The 27,941-nt window shown below is 35.0% G+C and overlaps 2 protein-coding genes across 4 annotated transcripts in view; both read right to left on the bottom strand.

Moving 5' to 3' along the window:
- Nucleotides 1-12,123, bottom strand: part of gpc1a (glypican 1a) — a 37,025-nt gene extending 24,902 nt beyond the window's left edge. Inside the window, exon 1 of the mRNA XM_019064972.2 lies at nucleotides 11,565-12,123. Within this exon, the coding sequence (XP_018920517.1) occupies nucleotides 11,565-11,721 (157 nt within the window). The 5' untranslated portion in view covers nucleotides 11,722-12,123. The remainder of the gene's footprint in view (nucleotides 1-11,564) is intronic.
- A 1,530-nt stretch (nucleotides 12,124-13,653) lies between these two features.
- LOC109047274 (glypican-5-like) overlaps nucleotides 13,654-27,941 on the bottom strand; it is a 43,591-nt gene continuing 29,303 nt past the window's right edge. For all 3 annotated transcript variants that reach the window (XM_042749251.1, XM_042749250.1, XM_042749252.1), the window contains exon 9: nucleotides 13,654-14,883. In XM_042749251.1, the coding sequence (XP_042605185.1) occupies nucleotides 14,717-14,883 (167 nt within the window). In that variant the 3' untranslated portion in view covers nucleotides 13,654-14,716. The remainder of the gene's footprint in view (nucleotides 14,884-27,941) is intronic.

Raw genomic sequence — 27,941 nt, 5'->3', positions numbered from 1 at the left:
CTGGAGCTCACATCTGCAAAAACGTCAAAGTAAATTTTCAAATAAACATTATCTTTGTTAACAAACCACATAATTAAAGTCTAAACAAGTACACAATAAATTGTAATATCGGATCGCAATAGTTATATAATCGCAATACTCAATTATCGCAGTATATATATTGAATCGGCACACAAATATCGGGATAGTATTGAAACGGCAGATTAGCGTATCGTCCCAGCCCTACTGTCAAGACACTTGGGTGAAAAATTCAGCAAGCGGAGTGATACAAACGGTGAAACAGTTGGAGTTGTGTTATCACTAGAATATCACGCTCCTCTCAGCCAATCAGATTCGAGGACCAGAAAGAACTGTTGTATAATAGATAGATAGTTTGTACTGGGCTCCCTGTGTAGCTTTAAAGTAATCACTACTGGTACGTACACATGTTACTAGGGGTTAAGCCAGATAATAACAGGAAGAGAAACCTTGGAGGAAAATGGATAAATCACAAGGCTTTGCACAAGCCACCAGGCTTGGAGAGAGAAAGAGAGAAAGTGAGAATGTGCTTACTTAGTAGACTATAATAACAGCAAATGATAATGGTCCGTCATTCTCAATGTGATGCATTAATTTTAATATCCCTCACTGGGTTTTATTGACCCTAGTAGCTGTCATTCGGCGCGTGAGGTTCTTCCAGTGAGTGAGGAAAACGTGCCGTGACTGAAACGGCAAGTCATTAAGCAAAATAATAAGTTCTTTATAATTGCTTCTACTCAAACAATAAAAAATGTCACAATAAATAAATCTCATCAGCCTAATGGTCTGTCGCATTGGTTGACAGGGTCAAGACAAACGAACAGAACACACCAAGAACTGACAGAAAAGATTAGAGTGTCTTTGGGCCATCATATATTCAGTTTTTTTTTTTAAACTAAATTTTCACTTTCGTAAATATTACATTTATAAATCAGCATTTATTTAATTATTCAATGAAGCCTATTTTAATTGTGAGAGCAAAATTAAAATATTTAAAAGGCAAGAATCCACAAAAGCGCACTTTAACCACAAATAAACACAGAGAGGAAAATGGAAGTGTAATCAGGCTAAATTTACAACCTGACCCATCAAAGTCAAAGCTCAAGTGCTATCCAATCATGATCTGATCACTGAAAATGAATGCTAATGCTAGATAAAGGGGTCCTTTGAGTGCTTTTCTTTAATTTAAATTCCTTGCTTTCTAACAAGGTCATTGAGACATGCTCAAATTGCCATGCTAGCCACTGCTAAAATCTGGATTATGTGCCCCTGGATTACGACCAGAGTATTTGAGTCTTAAAGAAATCCTAATCCCCGAGCTGTCACGCATTAAGTCAGAAGTGTGTCTGTAACAGAGCATATATGTTTTGTTTTCAAATTTTAAAACATCATATATTTGGGCTGATAGCATTTAAAAAATCCTAATCCCTGAGCTGTCATCCATAAAATCAGAAGTGTGTCCTTAACAGAGCATATATGTTTTGCTTTCAAATTGCGAAACATCTTACATTTGTGCCGTTAGCATTTAGCATTAGTGGTTCCACTCCATGCTACTCAGGTGCAACAGTTTACGTCCTTAGATGGCCATATTTCATTTCAGATATCAGAACACTTTTAAGTGATCTTTGACCTGTTTGAGTTGTTTTTTCTTTTACCCTCCATAGTTATTTCATGATTTTTTTCATGAGGACACGCAACCTGTCAATGTTAGCATCTGTGTGCCAAAATGTTTGGACATACTGTCTGTGGCGTCAACAAAACATGAAATGTTTTTTTTCTATCTTTTGGTTAGCCTAATATGTTTTCTATGCTAACAACTCCTGACTATTTGGTTGCAGTTTAATTTTTGCATTTTTCATTGTTAGCATTGTTTTGTACCAAAACAGAACTTTGCAATACACTGAAAACGTGTTAATTGTGAAGGGAAAATGCTAATGGGAGGCTCTAAGTTGTAGCTGCTTGTTTGTGGTGAATCAGACTAAACCTCAGCACAACTCTTGGCATACTTAAACGTATAATGTGCTGAACGTCACACTTCCACCCTTAATAGAGTCTGACAAGCATTCTTCTCCCTTAGATCCAATTACAAAGAGACACTTAATGGGTAAATTGTAAAGAATTTATTATTCTCTCAATGTCAAGACCCTAAAGAGATTACCTGTCTAATACAGTCAACGGAGGATGTCCAGCGTTAAAACCTTCCTTGAACCCTAATGTGACATGACCTGTTTCAGGACACTAGATAAAAGACAGTGGGTCTTGTTTACTAAGCATGCATACACACAAATTTGTGCATGAACATGCATCATACTGAGTGACAAAAACATGTAAAAAGGTTGTGTGAAACCTTTTTATTAAAATTTATTAAAAGAATACTTAACCCAAAAATAAACATTTACTCAGCCTCAGGCCATCTCAAGATATAGATGACATGAGTTTGGTTCATCGTCAGAACAGATTTGGAGAAATTTAGCATTACATCCCTTTCTCGCCAATGTTTCCTCTGTAGTAAATGGGTGCCGTTGGAATGAGAGTCCAAATAGTTGATAAAAACATCATAATAATCCACAAGTAATCCACACCACTCCAGTCCATCAATTAACATCTTGTACCATGAAAAGTTGCTTGTTTGTAAAAAACGAATCCATCATTAAGGCGTTTAAACTTTAAACTGTTGCTTCTGGCCAAAATACATAAGTAAAGATACAAAAAACTCCATAACCCATAATAATGCTTCCTCCAGTGAGAACACCATAACTGTTGTCCTTTCACATCAAAATCCAACAACATATTTGCTTTTGTAATGTTTTCTCTTGTAAACGGTGCTTGATCTGTACATATTTTTTCTCATGATTCAGATGAAATTACTTTTTCACTGGAGACAGCAATATTACTGCCAGAAGCAATAGTTTGAAAACATCTCGATGGATTTGTTTATTACAAATACAGTTTTTTTTTTTGCATCACGAGACATTAATTGATGGAGTCATGTCGATTACTTGTGGATTATAGTGTTTTTATCAGCTGTTTAAACACTCATTCTGACGGCACCCATTCACTGCAGAGGATGCATTGTTGAGCAAGTGATGAAATGCTAAATTTATCCAAATCTGTTCAGATGAAGAAACAAACTCATCTACATCTTGGATGGCCTGAGGTAAGTAAATTGTTCATTTTTGGGTGAACTATTCCTTTAAAATTAAATAAAGGTTAAGAAAAAATGTATGTGATTACCCAAGTGTTGTGAATTTTTCGTGAAATGTTCTCCTGTGCATATAAATACGGATAACCTATGCATTATTAGTGAATGAGACCCACAGAGAACAGTCATGTCCATGTGTTGTATTCTCAGTCTCACTCGTGGAAATCTTGTTCAAATGCTGAGACACACATTTCATAGCACTCTGTGACTCTGCCACTTGAGCCGTATAATGTTTCTCGAACAAAGAAGCTGACAGCGATAATTATCACATCTCCGTCTTCATCACTCACTTCTCTTCCCTTTCACCAGCGTGCTGGCAGCAAGATAACCTGACAGCAAATTGGCCAACGCAAAAAACTTGCAATTAATATTGACAGAGCAAAGTGGCTGGAGGAACGCCCGGCGCTACTGTGAATTATTCACAACACTGCTGCTAGCGAGCGTTCAGCACGAGGTGACGAACACTTGTTAGCGGCTGCGGAAGACTAATCACAAATGGAGCCATTTTCTGTATTTAATTAGCTGGAGGTGCTAACAGCATAGCCTAAACAATGAACTCTAGCTGAATTTGTATAAAAAGGACCGTATCAGTCAGGGTTTCTGTTGTAGTTGTGGAGAGTCAAAATTATTCTAGTAAATAAAGAGGGTTATAGACATACAGCATCAGCTTTATAACTCAGATGCAATGCTAACCGCTACATGTCCAGTATTATTCCTACACATGTCTTATAGGATAACCGACTCTTAATAGGGGGTGGATTTTGTTGACAATAATGTGAATTTTGATGCAAATTCAACTGTCATTTCTTGTTTTTGAGTCATTTCTGTAGCTTAAACAGGAACGCATAGCGCTAACAATGCTAAGGCCAAAGGTTTGATTCTCAAGGAATGTACTAATAACTTAGACTACAGCCAATACATCCACAGACATGCTGCTGTTGCACATATCTCCTTATTCTTCCCGTAAAAATTGGCGCGCCTGTTTGTAAATTTTATGGGTCTTGCTTCCAGTCTCATTCGCTTCAAGCTATTTTTAGCTATACAAAACCGCTAATTTTGCTGCTTGATATTGCAAATTGACATATCTTACATATCATTTTAATGCATTATCTTAATTATGAACACACTGGTTTGTACTGCAAACAGTTTTACCATTTACTGCACGTTGTAATTCTTCTCGTTATTTCCCTATATTTCCCTATTCAACCATAATTCTTGCCCATAGGCTTACTTCCACATTGAAGAATAAGGTGGATAACATATATGAAATAACCCTCATATATAACTACATGAAATCACCCTGTAGCATATCTACAGAGGTGGAGCTGGGGAGGTGGAGGGTCGCTGAAGCATGCTGCAACTTCTAGAGCGAACACTAGTCAAGTATTTGAATGTTGAGCAGCAAGCTCATTGGCTGCTGATGTGAAAAGAAACCAATCAGCTACGTCATGTGGATAATGATGTCATTATATCAGATTGAGTTAGAAGCTATATAGTTTTAGTAAACTATAATAGGGCCAACCACAATTTATATGGTAAATTATAGCTGTTGAGAAAAATATATACATATCTTTTTAGTCCGCATTTTTTCTGCAATTACACAGAAATGTTTGTTGAAATTTATTCAGCTTTTGTCAAAAATGATATATTCTATATTTTTATTGCAAAGAAATGTCTGTTTTCCCTCCACACTTTTTAGAACACAGTCAATGCTTTTTGAAGACTTGTCCAGCCCAACTTTTACAACTACTCCAGTGCACCTGAACAAAAGCAGACCAAGTCAGTCATTCCAGGTGCTGTTGCTCTGAGTACAGCTGTGCTTTTATTCGCGATCAGTGTCAGGGCATGAGGGTGGAAGATTGAGAGCGCGGTGGCATGTTTCTGCACTGATCAGATCTGCATGATCTCGGCTCTAACAAGCATCACGGTGCACCGCAGATCCCCGCTGAGCCGCGCAAGAAAAACACCCCCACGCTTCAAAAGAACAATCAGCGGGCCAGAAGGAGAGAAGCAGTGTGGGAGAAGGTGTAATTATCCTCAGATAATCACGAGTCGACAATTCATCAGCGAAAACATGAACATTTGGCACAAATGTCTTGGTACTGTATGCATTAGCACAACCTCAATTTACTAAAAGTGAAAATGCAGTTATGATTAATATAATATGGAGCTATTTCTGCATAATTTCTCCTTTAAAGGGACTTTTCTTGATGTAAACTAATGTAACCAGTAAATATTATTTTTTGAATTAACTTGTTTCTTTTTAACTAATTTAAATGTTAGCAGATGAAGCATATTTTTGGTTTTCATGACAGAAGATATTGTCTGCAATCTTCATTAATAAAAATATTAAATCTAAAAAATTATTACATTCAATAATAAATATAATCATATTAATTATTAAATAATAATGATAAATGGTTATAAATATGATTTTTAAATAATAATATAATAAATAATAATACATCATATTTGAATGTATAATATTCTATTAATAGCAATTATAATTAAAGGGGTCATATGATGCGATTTCAAGTTTTCCTTTCTCTTTTGGAGTGTTACAAGCTCTTGGTGAATAAAGATCTGTGAAGTTGTAAAGACTAAAGTCTCAAATCCAAAGAGATCTTCTTTGATTCTTTATAAAAGTTAAGACTTATCCACACCCTCCTAAAACACCTAGTTTAAACACGCCCCCCACATGTCTACGTCACAATGTGGGAAGATTTGCATAACGCCGCACCAAATGTTCACGCAAAGAAAGAAGGAGTAACTTTGATTCTTGCTGTTGCCGCCGGTGCCATGTTGTGGAGAAGCTGTTTCGTTGTGTAAGCGAAAATACTTTGTTTGGTCTTCCAAAAGAGGACACAACTAGAAATCAGTGGTTAAGTTGTATTTACAACACTGTTCCAGAAGAGTTAACCCAAATATTCAGATGTGTGCAGCACATTTTATGGAGGACTGTTTCCTGTTCCTGGGAGAGAAGACTACAATGCCAGCTGTTCTGACTCACAGCCTGTAAGTACGTTTACATATGTAACGTAAAGGATTTGCCACTGATGATTCAAATCTGAGTTTTGAGCAGTGTAGAGCAGCGGTTCTCAATTCCAGTCCTCACGAGCCCCTGCTCTGCACATTTTGTATGACTCTCTTTGTTAACACACCTGATTCAGATTATCAGCTGGTTAGAAGTGAGCGCTGTGCATGAACTGTGTTCCGATTGACATGGTCCCTACACAGTGTTCATTGCTCCCTACTCCCTGAGCAGGGGAAATCTGTTGAAGTTTACCTCACTTCGGAACATTCATTCACGGATTTGCGCTGCACAACGCCTTCACACACGGAAAAGTGTGACATCATATACTTCTGTAAATAAATACAATTTAAGTTCACGTTTCGCAAACTTCAATGCACTTTGAATGAAACATATACGTTTGCTTCGAACTGGAATCATGGCGGAATATCCTGTGATGTACACTTCGCAGGGCACTTACGTTCGAATAGAACAAACGTCTAAAGCCATAAGAGAAACATACAAAATGTGCAGAGCTGGCGGGTGTGAGGACTGGAATTGAGAATCGCTGAGTTAGAGTAGCGCTTGTTGTTTGTCTTTTCTCGGATCAAAAATGCATACATGGTTTTATGTTTATGCGGCGCGATGCAATGCAACGCAACGCATAAAAACACAGCATAAGCCATTATAATCCGTAATTATGTCCGCACTGGATGCAACAAAGGCTCGTTTGTAATGGGTTTTATTGTTTTTGTCTTGTTGTGCCTGCTGTGTTCTGACCAGGACACGCATCACAGTATGGCAAGGGACGTAACATTTCCATCACACGCTTGTGTCATTTAGCCAATCACAACGCACTTTATAGCTGGCCAATCAGAGCACACCTTGCTTTTCAAACCAATGAGCTTTGTAAAAAACGATGCGTTTCAGAAAGGCGGGCCATAGAGGAGAAACAATAATGTACAGTATATGGAAAATAATGTGTTTTTTGAACCTTAAATCGCATAAAAACATTTCAACAATTTAATCAAAGCTAATATAGCCATGCTGATTCAGTCATATTACAATACTTTTTTTAAATGAATAAAACTTGTCAATTTAAATCATACAAAACATATTTTTCATTTTTAGTTTACATTACAGAATATTGTGTAAAATATTCTAAATCTCAATATATAAAAACATTAAATAAAATAATATGTTACAATTGAATCTAAACTACTATAGCCAGATTGATCCAGTCATATTACAGTAAAAATATTTTGAATATTTTAAATTGAATAAAACTTGTTTATTTAGATCAAATACATCATATCTTCATTTTTAGTTTATGATTGATTATTGAACATTTAGTAAAATAAATTAAATCTTAATATCGAAAAATCTTTATATATATAAACAATACAAACAGTATTAATCTGACTGTATTATTTACAATTAGACAAAAGGAGACATTGTGAAGCATGTTCATATCTCAATTATATTTTAATGATATTTCAAATATTATTTTTTAAAATATAGCAAATTAACACAATTTTACTAATAAAACTTAGCAAGAAATTTTGTTTGTAACATGATATATTTCTAAAAGTTCAGTCAAAAATAATTAAAATCCTGTCATCATATCCTCTCAGCAGTTCATGCCTGATAATTCCATAATTTGTGAGGAATTACTATTGGATTAAAACTCATGACAGTCATGCAAACAGATATTAGATGTGTAAAACTAAATAACTTCAAATGAGCAAATTTGATTGTCACTCTCCACTGAATGACTGTATTATTGAATTTGCATGTGCAAACAGGTTTCATTTATGCAAAATGCTTAGCCAAATCAGGCCTGTGCGTCTCCACATGGCTTGCAGGGGGGTTGGATGTGCATGTGACAGTGTGGCTGAGAACATGGGTGTGTGCCTCTTTCATTTCATGGGTGTGTGCCTCGTTGTATAGAAGAGCAGTAAAGAGCTCTGAAACCAGGCTACAGGTTTCAAGGGTCCAAACATTACAAATCCGACGACACTTGGATCTCGCTTTCAAAAACTGGAAATAAATCTCTTAAAACAACAAAGTTATGATCGCAAACAAATGCGAGATCGCACATATACCCGACTCCCATCTTCATGGCCTATTTGAGCGAAATGTGAGATTGTCATTGTTTAGAGTCACCGCAGGGCTCGAAGTGTCACATAGTCCCCCCTTGCTGAACAATACACTGCCTCTGTGTTTGTAAAAACGGCAGACACACTAGTTGTGTCTGTAATTCTAGACAGCAGCATTCAGCTCTGGTTCCTCTCTGACCTTTAGGTATGCTTTATGATCAGCTCTTTCTAAAACACGCTAACATGCTAAAACAAAACGTGGCGGAAACCTCAAACCCTTCAACTCAGAGTGCACAATGTGGGTGTCACCGTCTTAGCCGTCAAAGTGACGTTATATTGTAATAATCTGTGGACATGACAGCTCTATAGCTACCTAGAAAATTAGTTCAACATTCAAACAACGTTTTGTTAACGTTACATCTAATATTCTGTGAATATTATTGTTGTCAAAATATTAGAAAATAATATAATCATGCAATTTATTTTGAAAATCCAATTTTTTTATATAATTTTACTAATAAAACTTGGCAAGAAATTTTGTTCGCAACCAATTTTTCATTTGTAACGTGATACAATCCCGTCATCATTTATTCATACTTATGGCATACAAAACCAGTATGATTTTTTTTCCTTCTGTGGAAAACAAAAGGAGATGTTTTGAAGCATGTTCATGCTGTACTTTTCCTTACAATAAAAGTGAATGGGGACTGGGGCTGTCAAGCCCAAAAAAGCACAAAAATCATCATAAATTCTTAATAAAAGTAGTCCAGATGACTTATGCGCTATATTCCAAGTCTTCTCAAGCTGTTAACGAAGACGGAAATTTTTTTACAGAAAAACTTGCTTAAAGGGATAGTTTACTCAAAAACAAAAAAATTGTTATCATTTACTCACTTTGTTTTTTCAAGTTGTTCCAAACCTGTTTGGTGACCCATATTCTTCAAAATATCTTCTCTTGTGTTCAACACAAGAAAGAAACTCATACAAGTCTGTAATAACTTGAAGGTAAGTAAATGATGAAAAATGCTCTTTTTTTTTTTAAGTGAGCTATCCCTTTAAAAACTGTAGTCCCCGTTCACTTTCATTGTATGGAAACGAGCAGCTTGGACATCCTGGTATAAATATCTCCTTTTGTGTTTCACAATAAAAATGAAGGCTTTTGAAAGTTATTGACTTTGAATACAGCACACCATATTATTTATTATATTTTTTTTTCATAATTGTTTTTTCATGTTGTTAAATAAAAATAATTTAAATAATATAAAACAAAACAACACAATCATTCAAAGTTTATTTTAAACCATTTATATTTAACCAAGAACTAATAACGCATCTCTAGAAATAAACCTGAACTTCAAGCAGACAAACACTATTTGGCCTCCAACCACTTTTAAGCTTTTAAACTTATTCTGATGGTTTGGGCGATGAATAAATGATGTCGAGACGGTCTCAAACGAGACGGCGTGGGCGGATGCTACATTTTCCTCATCTCCCCCCTTCTGTCATTGAGACCGCAGGCGATGACCTTGAGAATTTCCTCTTGGCCAATAGGAACTCTTTGTTTCTCTCAGCCTCTCAAATGTGCTGAGGATGCCGAACTATAATGCCTCAAATACACTTATTACTGAGGGGGGCTGCTGAGGTGATGTTTGTGTGTGTTGAACACAACTGGAAGGCAGAATATATATTGTACTGATATATTTTCATTGTCTTACAGAAAAAGTGCATTGAATAATGGCAATATTGTGTAAATTGTGCTTTATTTACAAGTGTTTATGTGTTAGCGTGGCACATGTGCGATCATTTATCTCTTTTAGCTTCTTGGGCACACAGCACAATTAGACATATGGATCCCAGAGGAATTCTGTCAAACAAAAAACAACTGGGAGCGCATCATGCACTGATATAATTGCATGTTTATGCAGACTGATTGGTGACATATTACCGGTTATAATGTGCCACCTATTATCAAAAAGACGGCTGTGTCATAAAGACTGATGGCGGATTTCATGCTACCCAGCATGCATTGGACATATTCACAACCTGCCAACATTTTTTGGCCTCTAATGGGAATTTTAAAAAATCACTGGCAGCAGCTACGAATCCCTTGCTGACTGAACGGATTTCATTTGCTGCCTGTTACTTTCAAATGACAAAGAAAATCATGAGATTTGCACATATGACATGATTTATTGACTTCTCACTGGCGTGCGTCTATTTAATAACACCACTAGTACTAATTAATACTACAAATTGCAGACAAACCACAGAAATTACAATTACAGTGAGGTTTTTACTCCTAGATTGCAACCCTGAGGGAAACCTAAGACTCCAGCCGTCACTGTGTTCATCATAACATGACCTACAGGGACCACATACTGTTGGAGATCAGCTCCAGCATGCTTTTTCAAACCACATGGGGATCCAGACATCAGGTGGGTATGTGTATAAAACTGATGAATGAACCGAAAGGTCATTTTTAATGGGGAAGCCGCTCGCGAGCAACATTACGCCAGGTTTAGCCCCGTTTTAGCTGTTACAGTTTTGCCTATTGTTCTTTTCAGCATGGCGAGCAGCGCTTTTGTCTGGGACCCTCCATCTGTTCAAGTGCTTTCTGAACTTGACATTAAGAACAAACACCTCATGGAGCAAGAGGAACATGTCGGGTGCAAAACTGCTAAAAATGGTTGATGACATATGAAAAAACACAAAAAGACAGGCAGAAGACAATGGGATAGATAGATAGATAGATAGATAGATAGATAGATAGATAGATAGATAGATAGATAGATAGATAGATAGATAGATAAGGACAAGCAAATGGATAGACAGATTGAAACCGAAAGAAAGACAAAAAGAAATAGGTAGACAAAAAGATGAACAGGCAAGACAGACAGACTTTAGGTAGGTAGGTAGGTAGATATATATTTTAGATAGATAGATAGATAGATAGATAGATAGATAGATAGATAGATAGGGACAAACAAATGGATAGACAGATAGAAACTCAAAGAAAGAAAGACAAAAAGAAATAGGTAGACAAAAAGATGAACAGGCAAGACAGAATTTAGATAGATAGATAGATAGATAGATAGATAGATAGATAGACTTTAATTATCGTGTGAGGTAGATAAACTACATAAACACACCTAGTAAACACAGAGAAATGACAGTGTTGAATATGAATGAGACCGTAGTACCGGTAACAATGACCTCTGTCACCGGTAATTCATACCTGATATCTCGGACTCAGGGACGCCGCTTAACGTGAAGCCTTTGCCGCTGTAGAACTGGCGCACGTCCGCGCAGCTCCGCACTTTGCCGCCCGCGTTATCCGCGGACAGAGACACGGAGATGAACGACACGAGCAGCGCGACCGCTGTCAGATCCATTGTGTCCGGATCCAGAGACCGAGGAGGAGGAAGAAGTCCACTGACGCTGATGCTCTGCACTTCACGCAGCGATTCAACGCATCCGACTGTGTCTGCAAATGCAGGATAGAGAATAAAATCCACTTGTTTAGGGATGTAAACGCGCGTCCAGGTTTAAAACCGGTGGTCCTGATGAAAGAGGATGTGTGTTATTGATCAGTCCGGTGGGGATCTGTTTCTGGTGCTCATGTCTTTACGCACTATTAATAATGCATAACAAATAGCCTAATGATATCCCTATAAGTAGCTACTATAGTATGAACAGTAAATACTGTGGGAGGAATTGCGGTATAAAGCGCTCAGTGTTGCTACTGTGAGCTTCTGTGCTGTCTGTCTCTCTACTGTCCCGTTCCCACTGAACAATAGTGATGATGTCCGATTCGCGAACGAGTCGTTCTACTGAATCGGCTCCTTTTAACGATTCGGGGGAATCGATTTGCTACTTTTATTTTATTTTTTTATTAAACGAACCTAAGAGGGGTTGCTTCTTCAAATGTGCTTCCATTAGTCTGACTGTTGTGTTTTGTGAGAACTAGCCTAGTTAAGATCAGGAAACCTTTCATCAAGTTTGGTATTGAGCAAGTCAGTGAACAATTCATGAACATTTACTCAGTTGTAGTTCTTCTTTGAGTGCGTTGGTATTTTTTTCTCATCCAGCAGCGAAAATCGGCAGCCCAAAATGAGCTGAGAAATTGGCTTGGGAGTAAAACTGTAAGATGAATTAAATGTTGGAGACAAACAATAGGTTAAAACGTTTGTCTTAAAGAGCTGAATACAGTATTTTCATGCATCAAATTGAATAAGCTAATTAAAAAAAAAAAAATACTAAAGCAAAAACAATTCAAGCATAAGGAAGAATCGTTCGAGGAACATTTTGGCCTGATGAATCAAATGAATCGATTCATTGAATTGATCCCTTCGTTCCAATTTCGAATGAATTTCCTAACATTACCGAACAAGTCCAGCCCTTTGGTTGAATAAAGAAGAAGGGTGGGTGTAAAGACACCTGCTGGTGGTAGTCGACGCCCCCTGCCGCCTTCCCAGACTACTGTGACACAATGTATCCCGCATGGCAATTGATTTTGAGGTGGGATATTAAATGGACGCGATCATATAACAGAGTGAATCGGTTATAGGCTGAAACGAGAACACAGTCAGCTGCGAAAGCCTGTTATTTTTCAGTCAAGACACATCTAATTAAGTGCACTTAAATTCTTGCGGGTTTGTGTTGAGCGGGTTTATTTCAATTAGGCTACATAGGGTTACACAGCTGCATGAAGAAGAAAAATTTGCCTATTCTCACAACGACAATAAGTGCATAGCCATGCCGGTGAGAAATGAAAGTGAGTCATGATTGACCGAACTGAACAAATAATACAGCTCTCACCTTTAAGCTCAAAGCAGTTTCAAAGTCATCATTTCTTTTGACAGTTGCCATATGCACTTTGTTGGCACAAAATCGCAATGGAGAAATGAAGGGTTCCAGTGTGGCTGGAGACCAGGAAATGTTCATGACAGCTTAATTGGCATCTAAATAATAAGATACAGCTAATTAAAAAAGCAGCATAAATTACAGCATGTCTGCGGAAAGACATGGCGACTTAATTGTGCGTTCTGGGTGAAGGGGTTTATTGCAAACATCGCTTAGTTATAGAGCACAGAATATGTTGTCAGAAATTTGGTAATTGATACAAAACAGGTTCAGATCGGGCTGAAAACGTGTATTTGGATATACAAACCCGGATCCAAAGGTGACAGGAAAAGGCAAGATAAAATACTAGACGAGAAGAACCCCGCGAAAATAGGAAACAATTTAAAATTTAAATTTCAAAGAGCAAGAGTGAGAGCGCGAAAGAGAGGGAGAGAGATGAAAAAAAGAAAAGACACAAGGCCTACATTGAAAATATGATATTTTATTGATCGATTTATGTGCGAGCACTTACAGTAACATGATACAAGGCGTCAGAGCTACATGGAAAGTGACATTAATTAATTAAAAACAAAAGTTTAAGACTGTGACGTCACTGAGAACTGTCAAATCAAATAATAGACTATATAGGGAAATGTTGCGTCTAGAAGGGTTAAATGCCAATGTTAGGAAAGACTTCTAAAAATAAAGCGTTTCAACATCCTAGAGTTAATTAAAATCTGTTTGCATTGTTTTAAATGGTTATATGAACAACACACACGTTGTTTACATAGATTTCAGTATAAATATGTTAAATGTACAATTTGACTTTTTACAAAAAAGCCCTAGAATTGCACAAGCACGTGGGTCAATCTTACAAAAACTGGGTCATTTTTCATTTCAAAATCAAAAGAAAGAAAACATATTTACAGATTTTTGCATTACTTGTTTTATCTTTGTGTCAATTACGTAGATTTTAGCTCTCAAATTCTCATTATTGTAATACAAAGAAATGCAAATGTATTTTCCATTGTAAGATTCACCCAGGTAAACTGATAAAAGGAGAATTAAAATAGCTCATTCTTTCTTGAATATAATCCACACATACAATAATGCTCACACATTTATAAAAACAAAACAGCCTTTCCATCATGTAACTCCTACACGAAGGTGTGAATGAATTCAGGATGTGATGTGTTACTCACAATTGTACCGAACTAGATGAATGTAATTGTAAATCCTTATTCAGTGAAGTTGCAAAATAGCAGAACTATAAAATATGACAGTAAAACCACCAAAGAAATCATGGTGTACCATGATCACACATTTATGTCTGTGTACACTACTTAGTAGCTACATAAACCCTTTAAAACAGGCCAGAGCAAATGAATAACCAGTTTGTGAATAGTCGTATCTGTGTAAGGCCGACATGAGAACTTACTAAGCATCTGATGAGATCAGAAGACAAATGTGCAGACTTCTGAGGGCCTAGTGCAAAGGCATGCTTGAATCATTCAGTCTTTTTACTGTGCGTCAGATGCCATCGGGCTACAGAAGGAGCTGTATTATGAGTAAGAGAGGAAGAAATAGGAAGGTTGAGATGTGGGCGACTCCATTGTTGGGCGCGCCCGGTTTGGATCTGGAGTTGGGGGTCTGGATTGGGATAATGGCGTCCCGTGGTGAAATTTGTACATTGATTTTCTTTTTAGTGAGCACTGTAGGAAGAAAAATGAACAAAATGCGTAAGAATGAGGTGCAGATATTACATTTAAACAAGATTTTCAATGCAATGCAATAGAAGTCTCCAAAGAACCTTTCAGTGAACACCTCTTAAATAACCTTTTTTTTTTTAGTGTGAAGAATGTTTTACCAATATAAAGGATTTTTGAGGGTGTAGCGATGCAAAAGAAGAACCGTTTTGGGTTTGTAATGGAAAATTGTAACACTAGCCATGTGTTTCACATGACCCTGTTTTGCCAGTCTCAAACCAGATCCTGAATGGAAGGATTCCATGGATGTTCTTCATGGAACCATCAATACCAATAGAAAACCTTTATTTTTAAGAGTGCAAGAACTGTTCACTGAAAGATTCTGTGTGGAACCCAAAATGGTTCTTAAAATCGATGGCATCACTACGAGAACCCATTTTTGGAATCTTTCATTTTAAGAGTGTATGATAAAAAATCAATCCTTCGACAACAGAAAGACCACTTCAGGAGCAAGTTCAATGTGGTTACAGTAACAAATGCACTTTGTGGAGCTACGCACACACATTAATGTTCTTGGTTGAACATATGTGCATTGCACAGCAGATGAGTGAGGCCATATATCAGCATCAGGCTACGAGTCGAGAGCTGCCGCACTCATGAACAAACCAACAGACGGCAACACATTAACGTGTCACAATGAAATGATGCATAGTGTCCATACGAACACAGACGAATGACTTAACATGTGGATGTCTGGGCTCAAACAAACACATTCATGGTTTTATGTTTCCGAGGCATCCGTTTACCTAATTTTGCAACAAATTCGTCCCAGACGCAACTAGGCAGGGCGAGACGAAAACAACAGTCACACCTCTTCCCAATGAAATCCAACCTGAGATTCTCATACAATAGCCATTGTGCCGTGTGTACAACACACAAAGCTTTCATTTATTCACAATCACAGCGAGGAGATCTGTTGATGCCAATTAAAACGGTAAAAGGATCTGATTCGTATCAGACCAGAGAGCGAATGCCTGCGGGCTGGTGGCATTGACAGGAAAGATGTGTGGAATGTTCACATACGCTGTATAATATCACACTAAATATGCAGCAGTCGTGTGAAATTGAGGATTCTTGCTGATGCAGAAAGTGAGAATGTTGGAGAATCGAATTATTTAGCATATTGTTTTTTCCTTTGCCTCTGGAAACAGCATGGGCCAGATGCTACGGTGTTTTAGGCAACATGTACATTGGTTTTTAGAGAGCATGGGAATGTATTTGCATTGTTGAATGCCTAATATCGCTATTGTATGTTTGAATATAGCAAAATGAAAACTGTGCAGGATTTTAGATGTATTTTTTGCTGATAACCAAAGGCATCAACACTGAAAGCAACCAACACTGCATAACAGCAAAGATAAACAATTTTTATAAATATATAAAAATATAAATTATTTTTTTTTTAATATTTATTTAAATAAATAAGGAAATAAATAAGCATAAAATATTGATATATATTACTGTACGTAATTTTTTCTATAATAAAAGTTCATCTTTTCATTAAGTAAGGATGCATTAAATTGTTCAAAAGTGACAATAAAGACATTTATAATGTTACAAAAGATTTCTATTTAAAAGGATTCTTCTTTTGAGCATTAAAAAGTCCTGAAAAAAGTATCATGATTTCAAAAGAAAAATAAATCTTACCATGCAGCACAACTGTTTTCAAAATTTAGAATAATAAGAAATGTTTCTTGACCATCAAATCAGCATATTAGAATGATTTCTGAAGGATCATTTGACACTGAAGACTGAAGTAATCAAAATTCAGCTTTTCCGTCACAGGAATAAATTACATTTTAAAATATATATTCAAAAAGAAACCAATTATTTTAAACTGTAATAGAAAATTCTCAATATTACTGTTTTATTGCTGGTTCAATGCCTGAATTAGCTGCAGTGTGGTGCAGACATTATACTGAAAGTCAAAAATCTGACAGACATCTTTATAGCCATATCTCAGGTTTCAAATTTTTATCAGACGGATATTAAATATGCATACAGTTTCTACGCTCATAGTTGTTAAATGCCAAAATGCGCCAATGCCACAACTTGGCCACTCATTCGTAAGTCAAAGGCAAACAGTATAATTACGCCTCTGTAAAATCATGTTTACCTTCTGTCTATCAAACACGCAGGTGAAGCATGATCGCACATGACAGGAAGAATGATTGCATTTCGAATCTTTCCCATGAACCTCTAGCTGTTGCAGGAACAAGCCTCCACAGGTCACATGGCAACTCCCGAGACGGCAGAGATCTGAAACTAGACGGCGGAGACCGGTGGTACTGAACGCCTCACAGAACACAGCCAACAGACTGAATATATTATCATGACAGTGAAGTGTGCGCTGGGCTCGCTTTGGCCTAGTTTTGCCAACTTCCAGCTGAGAAACAATGATGAACGAGAAAAAAAATGAAAAGTATACAAGATTTACAAGACTTTTACTTGCCCTTAACTTATTTTGCATTTCAAAAGACAGCTCCTCAGACTCTGCAACTTTTACGTAGAACAAGTTTATCGCAACAACTTCTCAGGTAATCAAAATATGTTCAAAGAATGTTTTGGTAATGTTCCCATGACATTATGAAAACATTGTTTCTAAATGTTCCCTGTCTAATTTTTCTTGGTAATGTAAACATTGGAGAAATCATTGTATAAACATTATGGAAATATTACTTTTGAATGTCCAACCATCAGTAACATAAAAAAATTATGAAAAAATTGACTTAAAAATGTTAAAATAAAATGTTTAAAAATGTTCAACTAAAATGTTTCAAAAAAACAAAAAAAAACACATTCCATGAATTATGGATAAGCATAATTTTTGTGGAACACGGATCATAACATTTTGAGAATGCTATTCAAGACCAGCTAAATTTGAACAAACATTCTGTTAACATTACTGGAAGAATGTTTTTCCCTGTGTTAAAGGGATAGTTCATCCAAAAATAAAAATTCTAAATTCTGTCATTAATTACTCACCCTCATGACATTCCAAAGGTAACATAATTGTTGAACCACTGAAGTCACGTGGACTATTTTAATGATGTCTCTTCCACCTTTCTGGGCCTTGAATGTGGTAGTTGCATTGCTGTCGATGGAGGGTCAGAAAGCTTGCAGATATCATTACAAATATCTTAATTTATCTTCCAAAAATGAACAAAGGTCTTACAGGTTTGGAACAACATGAGGGTGAAGAATTAATGATGGAATTTTCATTTTTGGGTGAACTATCCCTTTAAGACTGGGGCTAAAGGTAAGCAAACATACACTATCTGAAACAGTGCCTTTAATATCTCCACTGAACTGTCCCTTTAAAGGTGCACTAATGCTAATCTTCAGAAAAGCATGCTAACATACTACATACTATTTCTATATAACTATAATGTGCAGAATATGATACATTTTTGTACATAGAGAATAACAAAATAAGAACTTTTGCTCATTGTGACTAATTTTGTTAGCACAGTCACATATGCAAGACTGCATTATTTTCTTATAAGATTTACTGCAACATGTACACTGCAATTTAAAAGATTAGAGGGGTTGGGTCTTTATCCTGACTTTATCCTCAAACTCTTGAATGGTAGTATTTATCTATTCATTATATATATTGCACATATTATGTTTGCTTGAAGCATTATTGTACCTTTTCCCCAGACATTGTATGAAGATATTAAATCAAATCATCCTGAATAACTAATGACACCAACACAATTTAATGCTTTAAAATCATCTCTTTTTAACATCAAAAACTGAATAATGACTTTCATTAATTTTTCTGCATTCAGCAGTTTAATTATGAGTTTTCCATGAGAAACATAATGTCTAAAAGCAGACAGGACGCTATTGTTAACTTGTCCACCCACAAAGTGAGTATAATTATGTGTGGTTCTTGGCAGTCGCTAACACTCTTGATGTTTATGAGAACGAAGACAAAACATCTCCATTCATTCATTTAGTTTAGTTTTTTTTTTTTTTTTTTTTTTTAAGGTGGGAGAAGCAGGTGTGGATATATAATACCTTACCAGCAATGCCAGACGCGCACTGAGTTTATGCAGCCAGACGCTAGAAATTCAGCTTTCTTCATAATCAAGGTGTCTAGAGAATATAAAATATGTTCACATACTGAAGAGTGTTCAGAGCTGGGGTAAAAAATGCTAATATGGTTAATACGCAAATAACATTCAAATTGCTTGAATTCACAGAGTCCTATCTTGGCAGCCTTCTTGTAAACACCTCAGAGTTGCTAGCCAGGTAACAAATTTAGGTTCTAAAAACGTTGTGGGATCATTGTTTTGAAAGGTTTTCTTGTCATGATTATAATATTATTCAAAAGTTACAAAAACATTTTTTTTACAACATTGGACTGATTACTTTTGTATTGACAAATATTAGTTCTTTTTACCCCCCAAAAGTTATTCGAACTGTTATTTGAACATTTATTCATTATTTTCTAGAACATTAAAATATCCAGTTTTCTTGTTATGGTATATGTTATGATCATAATATTATTTAAAAGTCACAAAAACATTTCTTACAACATTCTACTTCCGTTAGTTTAACCCAAAATATAACATTATGTGAATATTTATTTATAATTTTCTAACATTAAAATTTAAAGTTTTCTTGTCGCGATTATATAACGTTATTTAAAGGTTACATAAATGTTTCTTAAAACATTCTACTAACATTTTTCACACTAAATACTAATAAAAACAAAACATGTTATTTGACAGCTAATATTCTAAGAATGTTAAAATGTCCTGTTTTATTGTTGTAATTAGAACAAAAAATCTTCTTAGAATGTTCATCAAATATAAATAAAATCATAAGGACGTTCTGATATGGGGAAATACTAATACTAAAATCACCAATACTGTTGGTGAAGATATTTTCACAGAATGTATTTCAAATACAGAATAGAACCTAGTAATAATAGGATTACAAATAAATGTATGTAGCTAAAGCACTAGCACTTAATAGGATTACAAATAAATGTATGTAGCTAAAGCACTAGCACTTAAACAAATATAAATGTATGTAGCTAAAGCACTAGCACTTAAACATTTTAAAAGGAACATTGTTTTTATTAAAGGGTTAGTTCACCCAAAAATGAAAATTCTGTCATTAATTACCCTGAAGTCGTTCCAAACCCATAAGACCTTCATCTTCGGAACACAAATTAAGAAATTTTTGATGCATTCCGAGATCTCTTTGACCCTCCCATAAACAGCAAGGGTACTACCACGATCAAGGTCCAGAAACGTAGTAAGGACATCGGTAAAATAGTCCATGTGACATCAGGGGTTCAACTGTAATTTTACGAAGCTACAAGAATACTTTTTTTGTGCACAAAGAAAACAAAAATAACAACTTTGTCCAACAGATTTTCTCCTCATCAAGTCTGATGTGGCTTGCCTCCATTTTGGAGAGTATCACGATGCATTTGCGCACTTCCACTTCATTGTAACAATGCATGCGCATTGCGCTGCTGCTTACGTCAACACACGCATCCATTGTTTATAGGAATCGGAAGTGCGTGCATGCGTCGTGATACTCTCCAAAATGGAGGCAAGCCACAGCAGACTGGATGAAATATCTTAATCTGTGTTCCAAAGATGAATGAAGGTCTTATGGGTTTGGAACGACTTAAGGGTAAGTAATCAATGACAGAATTTTATTTTTTGGGTGAGCTATCCCTTTAAGACTGGGGCTAAAGGTAAGCAAACATACACTCTCTGAAACAATGCCTGCAATATCTCCACAGCTGGAGGTGGAAACTGGCTTTTCCTTTGGGAGTCAATCTAATCTTCCTCCCCTCTTCCCCGTCTGTGTTGCTGGGGGAAGGGTGAGGAAAGCCAGTGGATCTTAAATTATGTTAGCATTAGCTGCACTGGCATCTAGTCCAAAAAAATCCTGTTTGTGATTGTAATATATAAAAACAAGGACTTATTGAAAAAAGGAGAAAGAAGCAGGTGCTGACAAACAGACGACGGCACATTCACAGGAGATGAGGTCACCTTAATCAGAGTTCACCAAGCTGTCAGAGCTTGCCCGCTTCCATGTCTGATGCTGGGAAAACAATCTGATAATTATGAACCCAGACACACATGAATGCCAATGCAGTAACATGAGTGTAGCCGCCGGTATATGCCAAACTAACAACAGTCATGGTTTTTAAATAAACTGTTTTCCTTGCAGTTCACCCAGGACCTGTTTGTATTGTATTATATGTAGATGTTTACATTTACACTGGCAAAAATTATAAATTGTTGCAATGTACACAGATCTTTTGATCTTTCTACTCAGTATGAAATTATAAATAATTTAAACTCTATTGTGAATGACTTATCAGTGCAAATTATTTTTAAATAATAATAATAAAACGATTGTAATGCAATAACATGCTCCAGCTAGCTTTTGCACATGAATTTATCAATATAACTAATAATAATATTTAAAGAATACTGATATTTTTATACTAATGATATTGTACTTGTGTGTGTGTGTGTGTGTGTGTGTGTGTGTGTGTGTGTGTGTGTGTGTGTGTCTATTGATTGGGTTGTGAAAAGTCAATGATGCATGTCAGAATCGACATACAAGGGATTCATAATGTCAGGTGGAAAGAAAAGTCATTTTATTTATTTATTCATTCATTCATTGTTCTTAATACATATTTGTATTTTTTATTTATTGTGATATGAAAAGTTCTGTATACATACACACACATACATACACACACAATTCCATATATTCATATATAAATGACCTTTAAATTTAATTATTTATATACTGTATTATATAAATATGTACTATATAAAACTAATGTTTTAATATACAGTATAAATATTAACACAATATGTAATTAAAAGGATAATTAGGATCATTCAAAATCTCTATAATATATAATTAAAAATGTAAATAATAAAAATATATATTAATATAATTGTTATATATATCAAATAGAAATAAATAAAATATTACTAAATTAATGAATAAATGATATAAATATATAAAATGACTTTCCTTACCATGTCGATTCTGACATGCATTGACTTTTCATGACACAATCAATTACCAATAGATAAAATTAAATCCCGCTTGCATTTTTTAAACTCACATTACAAAAATAAATGAGGCAAATCACATACTCTCTTGCTAAAAGTGAAGATAATTTGCATAAAAGACAAATTCGGGTCACATACACACACACACCCACCCACCCTCTGGTATTGTTTGACCTTCACTAGAGGTTTGAGGTTGGGGGTGTAAAGGTATCTCTCGCAGTCCTTCTTGAATCAGTAATGAGTCCTTCATTACTCAAGCCACGGTTCCCAAGGGATGCATGCGGCAGCAGACCCAACACACACCCGCTTGAGCGCAACAGCAACCCAAACCGCTGCAGAAAGCAAACACACACTCGCTTTTGTAATTCATCCGTGCACAATAACAGCATTAATTGATATATTAAGCTGGAGTGATCTTCTTCACTGAGCTCTTGAGTTGGCAGATTGAGTAATGAGCCTTCGCTCACTCTCAACAACAGCCATTCAATAGCGCCGGTGTAGATGTCACTTAATTAATCAAATTGGAGGAGAGATTGGAGGACGGTCTGGTGACCAGCACAATCCCAGACCTTCATTTTGGCTTTGACTCTTTTATTTCTGCATGACTCGGCCTGTTAAGCAACGTACAGTATGCTTATCATAAGGATGGTCCTACTGGAGAAACCCGGGCTTGTGTTTTGCTCAAGGGCGTGATGGTGACATTTCATAGATCCTTGTGGCAAGGATCAAGCCTACAACCTTTCGGTTATCGTCCTAAAAATTCAACCCTCACCTGTGGTCTGGCATTGGCAAAGTAGAAATGTGATCTATGCATTAGAATATTACACACACAATGCTATATTACTGTAAATGCATTAGAAATTCGAAATAAATCAGAGTCATTGCCTTCTGGGTGGCAACAGTTCTATTCCCAATCCTGTTCCTCCCTCTCCTCTCCTATCACTACTTGTCACAACTTGTCATGAAATATTACATATATTTTTGTTTTATTTATGTGTAATTTTTATTTTTAACTTTTAATTTTAAAATAAGTATTGTGAATAAGTAATGTGACACAAACACACACACACACACATATACATACGTGTGTGTGTGTGTGCGTGTATACAGTATGTATGTATGTATACTTCCAACACTGATTCTGCATTATATAAAGTAATGTATTATAGAAAGTACCATATAACATATATTAAATCTCATTTAAATATTGTGGTTATTATTTCTATAATATTGTATTAAAATAAAACTTATATAGAAATATATAAAATTACAAATACATGTTTTATGTTTTTTTTTGTTTTTTTTTCTATAATATTGTATTAAAATAAAACTTATATAGAAATATATAAAATTACGATTATAGTTAATAGATTTATCTTTTATTTTTTACTTTTATTTATTTTAGATAGATCTGTCTGATAGATAGAAAAGATAGAAAGATAGAAAGAAAGAGAAGAGAAGAAAGAAGACGAAGAAAAGATAGATAATGGACAGATAGATAGATAGAAAGATAGATTTTTTGACAGAGAACGTTACAAATAGATTATAGATAGATAGCTAGATCAAGATCAAGACAGACAGACAGACAGACGGCCAGATAGATTGATAGATAGATATTTTTTGGGAATATTACAGTCAAAGTCAGGTAGTCATCAAACAGTTTTTTCCGGCCTTTGTTTTCTATGCAGATGGCTATCAGGGACCAAACAATAAGCACTCACACTGCACATGCGGGGACACACACACACACACACACACACACACACACACACACACACACACACACACACACACACACACACACACACACACACACACACTGGTGTGACAAGATTTCATTTCATTTGGCTGGAGGTTACAGCCTCAGCAAGTGCTTATCAGACTCCGGTTCCATAAACAACTGGATAGAGTTACATTTTAAATACCACATCCCCCTCACACACTGCAGAGTCAGAGGTCTACTGACGGACAAAAAAGGACAAAACAAAAGAAGAATAAATTAAGAAAACAGATAAACTTGAAGCCCCTGCCCATTACCAGGTGTGTCCTGTGGTGTGACACACTATACTCCATCTAAAACCATTTTAAACATCATTTGGAATTTAGTATATACTAAAATAAAATATAATAAAATAAAAAAAATTATTAAAAAAATACTACATATAATATATAATTATATATAAATAAAAAATGTATGCATAAAGAATAATAAAGATCAAAAATCTAAATTGTATATACACTGAACAAAATTATAAATGCAACACTTTTGTTTTTTCCCCCATTTTTCATGAGCTGAACTCAGAGATCTAAGACTTTTTCTGTGTACACAAAAGGCCTATTTCTATCAGATATTGTTCACAAATCTGTCTAAATCTGTGTTCGTGAGCACTTCTTTGCCGAGATAATCCATCCACCTCACAGGTGTGGCATGTCAAGATGCTGATTAGACAGCATGATTATTGCACAGGTGTGCCTTAGGCTGGTCAGGATACAATAGGAGGCTTGTTGAAGATGTTTTTTGTGATCTGATGATGAATAGTGGGGGAAAAAAAAGTGTTGTTTTTTTTATTTTTTTGTTTGTTTTTTGTTGTAATAAATATTTTTTATTATTAAAATAATAATATTCTGACATGAGGTTGAGTCTGGCCTGCAACATTTCCATTCTCCTGAGCCCCAAATACAAACATCACTGAAGTTTGCCTCAAATTTTAAGCATCATGGATTCAAATACAGAGCCCTTAATTGAAAAAAATTATTTTAAATGTAACAAGGGATATGGTTCAAGAAATCAGGTCTTGAGTTTAAACATGACAGTTTCCATCTTCACCAAACTCTATTAGCATTATTGACGCAGACAGCCACTGCAAACGTCTCAGATCTGAATCTCTGGGGTACTGCAGGAAACGATCAATGAGGAATTTTATGGATCTCAAAAGAGGCGCATGCAAAAAAATAAATAAATAACATTCCCATCCCACGTTCGGAAGCACACATGAAAACAGACCTCGGCTTTTGTCTCTATTCATCCGAGGCTGAGGTGAAACTGCAGCAATGTTTATTTGTGTGTGTCGCAGTCACGGTCAATTACATTGAGGTTCGCTTGAAGAAAACAAACAATGGGAACTGCACATCTTGTGTCAGTGTGCTTATCTCAGCATCATTGGTCAGAGACATGGAGCATGAAGAGAAAGACGACAGAGAGCCGGAGCGCTGGGGATCATAGTGCTCTGGTCTCTGTTAATGAACCGTTTCCTGCAAAATGAATAATTGATTGATTGTGACCAGCTCTGTGGTTGCTGTAGGGGAAACTATACCTCCGTGACCCTGGATGAGACGTGCTGTCATTCAGCAATCCAGTTTTCATCAACTCAAGGGATTTGAGGGATTTATAACGGCAGAGGCAGGAATTTATTTTGATGGGCATTTGTCATTGGAAAAAAAAAAACCCCGTTTCAGATTTGTGAGGCTACCTGAAGAGGTAAACATAACTTTTCTCAATTTGTTATTATCTGTAATTCATCCTCAGCAGCTCTTGTTGAAAAACTGTCATCATGAATGATGGAGGAAAGACAATTGTCATACGACTTCTTAATTTCAGTATGAAATCGAAAGACATTCAAGGGAATTGGTGTTGGATCAGAGTTATTCTTTGTTTGGTGTTTCTTCAACTCTTCAAATACACTTTTATGTCGCAAGGGCTGATTTTTATTTACAAAAAAAAAAAAAAAAAAAAAAAAAAAATTTTAGGTTTTCTACTTTTAAAATGGATTTCAAATTAGACTTTATGGATTTACAATCTTAAACTATGAAAAACCATCAGAAGAATATACTGTATTACACTTTTAAAGTTCTATATGATAAACCAAGCTAGTTCGCCAGAGTTTGCCAGATTGGGGTTTGCAAATTCATGGGGTTCATGATGAGTTTTTGAGTTTATGAAATGCTAATAATTAATTATATATTCATTTTTATAAATAATACAAAATATATCAATACATTTTAAAATAAAAAACTTTAAAAATAAAACATTTGCTAAAATTTTATCATAAAATAAATATATATTTTTAATATAGAAATTAAATAACTAAATAAAAAATGTAATAATACAAATGTAAAATACATTGTTTGTATTTTAAAAGTATACATTTTAATTTGACATTTTTATAATTTAATTCTTAGTGTTTTATTTTATTTAAATACATATATTTAAAAAAAATACAAATATACTAAAAAAAGGTAAATTATAAAAAAGTCAAATGAAAATAAATAATTTAAAATAAAAACAAAACATTGCACTTAATACAAATACCATAAAATTGGTAAATTAAAATAAATGTATCAGTTTAATAAAATAAAAAAACCAAAATACAATACCCACTAAAAATGTGTGAAGAAAACCAAGATGAGTGATATATTTATTGCAGATAAATTTGTGTTTGCGTGCAATTTCCAAATAAGCTGTTTTTCCCAAACAATGCTAATAAAAGTGTGAAAATGTTTAATCATTTGTGTATATTTAATAAAAATAGAAATGACACGTGAATGAAATGAATAATATAAATGAATGAATAAATAAGTGTGTGCACATATATATATATATATATATATATATATATATATATATAGCTAGCGATATATGTGTGTACATATATATATATATATATATATATATATATATATATATATATATATATATATATCTATATATATATACACACATACACATACATATTGGGTAATAGTATAAATAAATAAACAAATACATATGTATTATATAAATATATAATAAATAAAAAAAAGAAATACATTTAATCAAGGGCTGGGAATGATTTTACAGAATAATGTCATAAAAGCACAGCCTCAGCCAACTGAATCAGCACAAAGCTAGAATTTTTAAAGCAGGGATGCAATTTGGAAATGTATCTGAGAGCACTGGACAAAGATGTATGACCTTACAGAAGCAGCGACGAGGCCGGACTCCTGAGCAACAGACTAAAAGAACAGTGGGCGCTCTTTGAAAAATGGTGCAATAACTCGCTACACACAATTCTTTTCATCTATTATAAGGTGAAATCCATTATTTAGTGCAGTCCCTGAGTGCATCCAGCATGCTAGTGGAGCAGCGCACAGATCTACCATGAACACCAAAGTAGATCTATCTTAAGCTTTCTTACTTGTTATAAGGCATTTGTTTTCATTGATAAAATATAATATAAAATGATACAAATAATATAGTAAACTGAAAACAACCTCAATGTTTTATTTTGTGTGGAAGTAAACTTTTGTAAGACAACACTGAGTTTCAGAGAATATATTTAGAATTTAGAAGGTTTTTACTGGCAATATAAACTTAAACTTATATAAACTTAATTCACTTTTGTTTAGTTTTGTTTAAAAGTTATTTCTTTCTTTCTTTCTTTCTTTCTTTCTTTCGACATAAACCTCATACAATTTTGCTTTGATTTATGCTTAAAACAACAGAACAACTTTCTTTTTCTTACCACACTGGTAAATAGTTTTTTTGTTTGTTTGTTTGTTTGTTTGTTTGGTGGTTAACACATCTCATTCAGTTTTGAAACTTAGTTTTTTGTTTGTTTGTTTGTTTGTTTGCTTGAAGGTTTTTACTTGTCAACCTTTTTGATATAAACTTGACTCAGTTTTGTTTAGTTTTATGCTTAAAAGGTTTTTGTTTGCATCTTTCTTTCTTTCTTTCTTTTCAGTTTTGTTTAGTTTTATGCTTTTCTTCTTTCTTTCTTGTTCTTTCTTTCTTTCTTTTCTTTCTTTTTTCCTTCTTTCCTTTCTCCCCCCTTTCTTTTCTTTTTTCCTTCCTTTCTCTTTTTTTTCTTTCTTTCTCTTTTCTTTCCCTTCTTCTTCCTTCTCCTTGTTTCCTTCCCTTCTCTTCTTTTCCTTTCTTTTCTTTCTTTTCAGACA

The sequence above is a fragment of the Cyprinus carpio genome, chromosome B22 (genome assembly GCF_018340385.1).
Source record: "Cyprinus carpio isolate SPL01 chromosome B22, ASM1834038v1, whole genome shotgun sequence".
Taxonomy (NCBI): domain Eukaryota; kingdom Metazoa; phylum Chordata; class Actinopteri; order Cypriniformes; family Cyprinidae; genus Cyprinus; species Cyprinus carpio.
This window is presented reverse-complemented; position numbering and strand designations above follow the sequence as displayed.